Source organism: Colossoma macropomum, unplaced genomic scaffold (genome assembly GCF_904425465.1).
Source record: "Colossoma macropomum unplaced genomic scaffold, Colossoma_macropomum, whole genome shotgun sequence".
NCBI classification, from domain to species: Eukaryota; Metazoa; Chordata; class Actinopteri; order Characiformes; family Serrasalmidae; genus Colossoma; species Colossoma macropomum.
In genome coordinates, this window is record NW_023494792.1 from 56,346,004 (window position 1) to 56,354,991 (window position 8,988).

At 43.0% G+C, this 8,988-nt stretch overlaps 1 protein-coding gene across 1 annotated transcript in view; it reads left to right on the forward strand.

The window, feature by feature from the left end:
- Positions 1 to 8,733, forward strand: part of chst11 (carbohydrate (chondroitin 4) sulfotransferase 11) — an 82,906-nt gene extending 74,173 nt beyond the window's left edge. The window contains exon 3 of the mRNA XM_036577634.1: positions 6,887 to 8,733. Coding sequence (XP_036433527.1) covers positions 6,887 to 7,741 — 855 coding nt within the window. The 3' untranslated portion in view covers positions 7,742 to 8,733. The remainder of the gene's footprint in view (positions 1 to 6,886) is intronic.
- The last annotated feature ends 255 nt before the right edge of the window (positions 8,734 to 8,988 follow it).

Below are 8,988 nucleotides of genomic sequence, written 5' to 3' on the forward strand. Positions count from 1 at the left end.
CAGCGTTGAAGACTGAACGTTGGAGGTGGGAAAAACATTCCTGCAGATTTCTTTAAAGAACAGAAAGTTTCCTGAAAAGAACAGAAACTGTTATAAAAGCTAAGAGTGAACAAACCTAATACTGAAAAATAACAACTTAACAACTTAACCTTAACAACTTAACAACTTAACTTTAACAACTACCTGGGATACTATAACAAAGGCCTAGCAACACATTAGCAACCACCTAGGATACCATAGCAATGATCGAGCAAGACCTTAGCAATCACTTTGGATTCCATAACAACTGCTTAGCAACATCTTTGCAACCACCTAGGATACCATAATAATGACCTTGCAACATCTTAGCAACCACCTGGGATACCATAGCAATGACCTCACAACACCTTAGCAACCACCTGGGATACCATGGCAACTACTTTGTCAAGCCAACTTAAAGTTTGTTCACAAACTTCCCCTCTAATGTGATTTGCCTTTGTAGGCACTTACATTTCACTAAACTTCCCATCCTCCTCAGTGATCTGACTTGCCTGAATACAGTTAATCATAGTGGAAGTTTATTTCATTAGCAGTAAGTAATTAAACGCTGGCTGCCTTGTCGTTATGATTGTGTTGTTTTTGATGTATTTGAATAAATGTCTTCTACAGGTTGCACTGCTTCAGGACTCCCTGCCTCTGCACTGGAGGCATTTTGCTCTTATAGAGTGAGAGCTAATGCAAGGCTTCCCACTCATTTCTTTCTGCAGTTTTCACATCGTAAAAGAGCATGACTCAGACGGGGGGAACAGAGTGACCACTGAAGCACGGAAGGCCAAAAATATGGCGCATTTACTTCGCCACACACTCACAAAGCTTATGCAGCCCTCTTCTGCTGATATTAGAGCTCTGAAGAGTGTGCAGTGACTTTTTGTCACTTTTGTTTGTCCATTAACAGAGTCAGCTTCCCTGAAAAACTCTCAGCATGTTTAAAGAACTGTGGCTAATGCAACCACTTTGATACTGATGAGCTTTTTTGTGTATAGTTTGGTGCTGATGAGTCAAGCTGTGTGGTGGAGAGTTTCTTAATGAATTTTGAGACGCCCACACATACATACCCACAGTCAGATACTGTAGAGGTGGGTGGTGTGGTGGAAGTATCATGATACTTCAAGGCACATATGTATAGAATATGTGCATGATATTTAGTCATTTGGAAGTTTGCAAACAAGCTGGAACCAACATAATGCACCATCAAAACAGTGGAAGCCCCTTAATAATAGGTATCTTTCTTTCACGGGGAGTCAGAAATTGACGGACTGCAACAATAAGCAAAATGTCTCAGAACCAGCCTAATATTCTGCATTATAAACCATCCTGACCAATCAGAGTTCAGCTGTCACAGTTACGGTCCAAACAAATGTGCACCACAACGGCAGCACAGCTCATCTTGCTTGTGACAGAGCACTAAAACTTCAACGACAATAACAATGCGGAGGTTAAAGGAGACACAGTCAGTCATACGCAGGGGCGTAGTGCCACATTTTCAGTAACACTTTCTTATAGAGTACTGTTCATAAGGCTACATGACCCCTACATAAGCTTGTTTTGACAACTGACACAACCCTACATAAATGTTTATGCCAGTTTTTATCAAAGTCAGCTAAAGTAGCCTTCATAACAGATGACGCATTGGAATCAGCATTTATAAACATTTATGTAGGGTTATGTCAGCTGTCATGACAAGCTTATGTAGGTGTCGTGTAGCCTTATGAACAGTACCCTACAGTAAAGTGTTACCAAAACATCTTACTTGCTGCATTGAATCAAATCGTGTGCTTCTTTATCAGCTTCTGTTTGTTACAGTTGACTGCATATGTATCTAATTACTAGTTAACTAACCTAGCTAGGTAGCTTCGGCACATGCAACTACAGCATATTTACTGTTTGGCACTTTAGGCTCTCCTGTTTTCAGAAACGGGTCAGAATTTGCTTGCCCTCTTGTTGCCTTCTCTCTGTCTCTCTTCACTCCTTTCATTTATGAAATACTGATTTTGGTTTCATTTTAATCAGGTTAGAACTGGTAAACGGCCGCTAACTGCAATCTGTACCCAACAATGTAGACGTTACACGATAGACACGATAAATGTGCCCACTGGAGGATCAAACAGCTCCTATTTTTAAAGGCGCAGACTGGGGGGGGGTGCAATGGAAATTTTTCATACATTTATCAATTTTATTACATTACATGGTGAAATAGTTGTTATTGTGACTTGTTAATGGTAAACGAATGTATTTATTGAGTACTGGTGTATTTTATCCAGGCTGTGAGCACCTTAGTGGCTGTTTATAGATGCTTTTTTGTTTACCTGGGTGCATCCTACTCTGTTTATGCGAGATCTTTTTTGTAGAGTGTTTATTTCCAGTGTGTGCACCTTTTAATTGCAGTGCTCAATGATAAATTTATCATCATTACTGCTTTTTTCCTTCCTCTTATGCCTTTTGCCTGCATTCCACTAAAAATCGCATCCATTTATTACATCTGTGGTGTGAACAGGCCTTAATGTTGTCCTTTTTATGATGCATGCAGTTGTTCAGTGATGTAGAAGTAATACTCATAAATAACTGATAATTGTCCCAATAATGATAACAACAAGCTCACTCTTAGAACATGGCTGGATGAAGATAAAACAAAGAATGTGGGAGTTTTCATGCTTTTTTTAATCTTTGCATTAGCATTCATACGACCTGACCCCGTGCTTACATCCGTAGAGACGTTTTGATCAATGCAGTTCTCTCTGACACAGTGACCTCTCTCTCTCTCTCTCTCTCTCTCTCTCTCCTTCTTTGTTCTCTTGTCATTTTATACACTGCTGACTGCGCAACACAAAGCCTGTCTATTTTATGATCTGATAAACTGGTCGGCCGAAATTCTGCGCGAGAGCTGTGGAACTCTGGGGAAATTCCACCGTAACAAAGCTCGTACTGTAGGGAGAGTGAGAGAGAGAGAGAGGGTTTTTGTGGACGAGCGAGGAGCAGACTGTGTCTGCGAAGGACCGAGGAATGGAAATCAATTATCATTCAGTGAGGTTTGCTCTGTGTCTGAGATTTTAACAGTGGATGATGTTAACAGTGTGTTTAATAATGAATCGTCTGCGCTGGAAGAAGAGCAGCGTGGAGAATAAGGCCAGCCAGGCCTTCTGTGAGTCTCCGCTGAGGCATTGTTTGAGGTGAAGAACTTCTGAAGTGGCACTGAAAGCTGCATGGTTGGTCTCTGGTGAAATTCACAGCTGGACTGCGAGACTGACCCTTGACATCTGACCCTTACTGACCTTTGGGAAAGATTGTTTGTCCAGCCAGCAGCCACAGCTCAGTAACATTCCCCATTTTGAGCATCCTCTGATATAGAATAAAGGTTCATTGTCCCCCTCACAGTGGAAGCTGTTTAAAATGCTTGATACACACACATATGATTGCATGTATCAATGTTAAGTCGTTGTGTTAATTTGTTAACCGTTCTGTTGCTTGGCAACCATAGCCTACCGTAAATACACTACATTACATGGTGAAATAACTGCTTATTGTGGCTTATTAATGCTAAATGAATGCCTTTATTAAACACTGGTGTATTTTAATAATATTGTTTTTTTTCATAGCAAAATCACAGGCCAAACATAATTAAAATTATGGTTAATTTTGAAATGTAAATGTTATTGTTTTTAGGGGTACTCTTGAGAATAAGTATTGGAGTACTTGTACAGAAGCCTGTGAGGTATTTCAGGAGGTAGCGGTGGAAGAAATCAAACAGTTGGGAAAACAAAATGAATAAAACATAACAAACATAAAAAAGCTGGCTGCCATTTAGCTACTTGTTACTATGCAGTTAAGGCAGTTATACATTAGGTGTTGTTTGACGCACGGCAAGTTCTGAAAAGAAACACATGCAGATTAACCTCTGAAATGGCCAGGGTCCACCAGCGGGTCCAAAGTGTTATTACACACTTGTAACCTAAGAATAGTTCAACCAGTTTGCATTGAACTCCCTTTAGTTACTAAATAATAAGCCTTGGTATGTAATAAGCCTGGGATTTTAAGGGGTTAATGGCAGCTTCGACATGGAGTCTGAAACTAACAGCAACGATGTGTAAAATTCCTAACTGAAATCAGCTCGATTTTCTGGGAATGTGTTTTTTTATAAGGCTGACAAATCAGAGGTCGGTTGTCACGGCTGCAGTCCAAACAAATCACGATGGCAGCAGAACAGCTCAACTTGCTTGTGGCAGAATACAAAAGCTTCAAAGACAATAAAAATCCAGAGGTTAAAGAAAATATATGACCATAGCTGAAAAGTCGTGAGTACAACATAGTACAACCTCTGTACACAGCGACTTGGTAAAATCACTGTAACATGCGGCCTCTTGTGTCTTAAGCCGCAGTCACACCGAATAAAAGTCAAATTTGCCTGCTGAAAAAGCCAGTTCACTTAAATGAGAAAGGATATGTAAATGTGAGAAATAATTCAGGGTAACACCTCAGTATGGGGCATTACAATGTGTTTGTAATGCACTTATTAAGCCTTAATAAGCCAGTAGTACCAAGCCAGTTGAACAATGACTAGGATGAATCAAACATTTTCCAGAGCACTTATCATAATCTTTTAGGTGCCCATTATGCTCTTCTGAAGACCAAGCCAATATTTACTAATTAACTAGCAGCTAATTAGGAATTTTCCAATGCTAATCCTAATGCCAATGCTCTTATTAAGCCTTATTTATACCTAGCCAATACCGAGACCAGGAGTGGCTCACCTTGCTTAATAACATAGTAATAATCACCCTGTTAATTACCAACTGCTGGTTTGTTAAGGCTTAACAAATGCGTTATAATATAATAGTAATCATTGTATTACTTGACAAAGTGGACCTGTATATACAGCAGTTTTGTAGCTCGAACATCCTAAAAAAGATAAATTAGCGCAGAGAGACACACAGTCTAAATGCTTCTTATACTCAGACTTCTACAATGCCTTTTTACGAGTTCAATAAGCATTATATAGATTAAAGGACCATCTAAAGCATTTACCTGCATCTCAAAACATTCCTTGTGCTGGACTGCCTAACAGCTTGACCATTCATGCCAGAGATACGCTCAGCAGTCCTTTGATCTTCTCAGGCGTTTGATGAAAAAGGAATGGGGGTCAAGGAAAGCCAGCTTACAAGAGCATAAGGCCGTGCTGTGAATACTAATGTTTGCCATGAAACAATTATGATGATGCACTTAAAGCATCGCATACTAAAGGCAGTTTGCGTTAGCTGGTGCACTGCGGGGGGAATCCCAGCCATGCAGAGTCTAGTCTGATAATTGGTCTGTTCTAGACTTGAAAGAGCCTCACATGTGTGTGAAATTGTCTGTGTGTGTTTGTGACTGTGTGAGTGCAATGTTAAGCATCTTGCACGCTGATGTGTTAGAGGTGAAGCGGAGGGACGGTGTTTAGTGAACAGGCCCAGGATGCATTTGTTTAGTCTGTCTGATTGGCTGTAGAGTTTATCATGGATTATAAACTCTTGGACAATGATTTTGTTATTTGCTTGTTTTCGTAAAGTGCCAGTACTGTGTTTGAATGGAACTTTGGAAGCCAAATAATTCTGTCTACAGAACATGAACAATACAGTCTTAACAATCCTTTTTTAACCTAAGGATGTTTTGATCCAGTCTGAAAGATCAGTATCAGAACCAATCAAATCAGTATATTGCTTAACATTTGTTTATTTTGCTTTTTAATAAAAAAAATATACTATACAATAATGAAAAACATTATTGCTAAGTAATTATTTTCTTGGAGAGTTGCATTAAAAAGCTAAACTGTGGCATCCTGCCCAATCTGGCAACCTTGATCAGGTTGCAGCTCTGTTTGAACAGCAGTGAGCGGTGCAGGAAAGCAGAGCCCTTCCCCTTAAAAATGAAAACAACTTTTCGGCAACAACAACCTTTGTCAGTGAACATGGGAGTGAAGAAGGTTTATAAGCCATTCATAATCGCTTTATACCGGAGAATGCGCAAAACTCATTGAGTGTTGCAAGCTCTTCCAAACTTCAGTCTCCCATAAACCGATCAGGCATAACATTATGACATTATGACTGTAGTCCATCTGTTTCTCTGCATACTTTGTTAGCCCCCTTTTACCCTGTTCTTCAGTGGTCACGACCCCCATGGACCCTCACAGAGCAGGTACTATTTGGGTAGTGGATCATTCTCAGCACTGCAGTAACACTGACGTGGTGGTGGTGTGTCAGTGTGTGTTGTGCTGGTCTGAGTGGATCAGACACAGCAGTGCTGCTGGAGTTTTTAAACACTGTGTCCACTCACTGTCCTTCTACCTTGTCAGTCCACCTTGTAGATGTAAAGTCAGAGACGATAGCTCATCTGCTACTGTACAGTTTGTGTTGGTCATCCTCTAGTCCTTCATCAGTGGTCACAGGACGCTGTTGGCTGGATATTTTTGGTTGGTGGACTATTCTCAGTCCAGCAGTGACACTGAGGTGTTTAAAAACTCCAGCAGCACTGCTGTGTCTGATCCACTCAGACCAGCACAACACACACTAACACACCACCACCACATCAGTGTCACTGCAGTGCTGAGAATGATCCACCACCCAAATAGTACCTGCTCTATGAGGGTCCATGGAGGTCCTGACCACTGAAGAGCAGGGTAAAAGGGGGCTAACAAAGTATCAGAGAAACAGATGGACTACAGTCTGTAACTGTAGAACTACAAAGTGCACCTATATAGTAAGTGGAGCTGATAAAATGGACAAGGAGTGTAGAAACAAGGATCATAATGTTATGCCTGATTGGTGTATGTCTGCATGCTACTGATGCTAAACAAATGTTTCTTCTTGTTCTCCCTCAGGCGGAGTTCTCCAGAGCTGCGCTCCTCCACCAGGCCCGCCGGGACCAGGTTGCAGAGACATGTCGTGCCCACAGCGCCTCTAGCCGGAAGCGGCGCGTGCTGACGCCCAGCGACCTGAAGCACCTGGTGGTGGACGAGGAGCATGAGCTGATCTACTGCTACGTGCCCAAGGTGGCCTGCACCAACTGGAAACGGGTGATGATGGTGCTGAGCGGACGCGGCAAGTACACCGACCCCATGGAGATCCCATCCAACGAGGCGCACGTGCCCTCCAACCTCCGGACACTCAACCAGTACAGCATCGCCGACATCAACCACCGGCTGAAGAGCTACCTCAAGTTCCTGTTCGTGCGTGAGCCCTTTGAGCGTCTGGTGTCGGCCTACCGAAACAAGTTCACCTTGCGCTACAACACGTCCTTCCACAAACGCTACGGCACCAAGATCGTGAGGCGCTACCGCAAGAACGCCACAGCCGAGGCGCTGCAGAGCGGCACCGACGTCAAGTTCCCCGAGTTTGCCGAGTACCTGGTGGATCCGGCGACACGGCGTGAGGCGCCACTCAACGAGCACTGGCAGACCGTCTACTCGCTGTGCCACCCGTGCCACATCCACTACGACCTGGTGGGCAAGTACGAGACGCTGGAGGAGGACGCCAGCTACGTGTTGCGGCTGGCCGGCGCAGGTGACCAGCTGCGCTTCCCGTCCTACGCCAAATCCACCCGCACCACTGACCAGATGACGGCCGCCTTCTTCCACAACATTAGCGCCCAGCAGCAGAGCCAGCTCTACGAGCTCTACAAGCTGGACTTCCTCATGTTCAACTACTCCACCCCAAGCTACCTGAAAGTGCAGTAGGAAGGTGAACCGTGGACAGTTTTTTCACGCATACTTGCGCACGCGAACTCTGAAGAGCTGAGTTTAACTTAACCAGAAGATCGTTGGAAGCCAGGGGACACTTGATCGACTGGCGTCGCAGGGGACAGACCAAAAACTTTGAACTTTTTGAAGACCACAGAGCGTGGCATCTGCTGTGTTGTGATTGGATGGAAGTCGTTCGGGGAGATAATGTACTGTATTTGCTCATGATGTCATGTTGGAAGAGTCCGGTATTCAGGCATAATGAGGCGATGCCTGTGTCAATACGTGCGTCCATTGAATTGTAAGATAAAGATCATATTACTGTTTATATCCTCAAGCAATATGACACAATCCGAGCCACTGGCTCATTTACTGTAATAGCGTCAGTAATGATTTTTCCAGCCACCTACCTTCATTTTTCATTTTCAGTGCTTCATGTGTGAGAACTCTTCACGAGCGAAAAAGACTCTCAGTGTTGGAGTTCTCTTCTGTACCCAAATACCAAGAACAGGACAAAGATCAATGGCTGTAATCTTCCACACCCCAGTCAGTGTTGTTTCCTCCAACTCTCCCGCAGCCATCCTCTGTCGAACGGCCAGCCTCTGTACATGTGTAATTACACGCATATGTAAAGGACGGCCCGTATGTGCACACAGGAGGATGTTAAAGTGGCGTTGAGTGGTGCCTTTGTGTAGTGGGCATATGCCAGCGTGAGTGACAGGCCTCCTACTCAGAGGAGGTCAGCGGTCAGCGAGGGTCCACTGACCTTTTGACTGACCCAGGGGCACTCGCTCTTATGAATTCCCAGCCATCTTTTGAAATTAAGGGATTTTTTTTTCGTTTGTTCGTTTTTTTTTTGTTTTGTTTTCTCTGTGTTCTTATTGTCTTATGAAAAGTAGCTGCGAGCAGCTCAACAAAAGATTATTTAAATAATTACTTTGTGAAAAAGAAATGAGGAAGATTTAATATTTTTTCCAGGAAAAAAAAAACAAAAAACAAAACGAAGCTTAGTGGTAGATTTGTAAATGGAATTATTATGATTTTTAATGCTTTCCTGCTTCTTATGCGGTACGTTGTTGCCAGGCTCTTGTGTGGCGAGGGGCGTACAGAAGTGGGCAAGACTTTGGTTTTCCGAGCTGTTCTCACGGGAAAGCTTCTCTCACTCACTCAAAGGGATAAAAAGGAAGGCGAGAGAGAGAGAGAGAGCTAGACAGAATCTGTTTCATCCATTAGATGATTGCTGT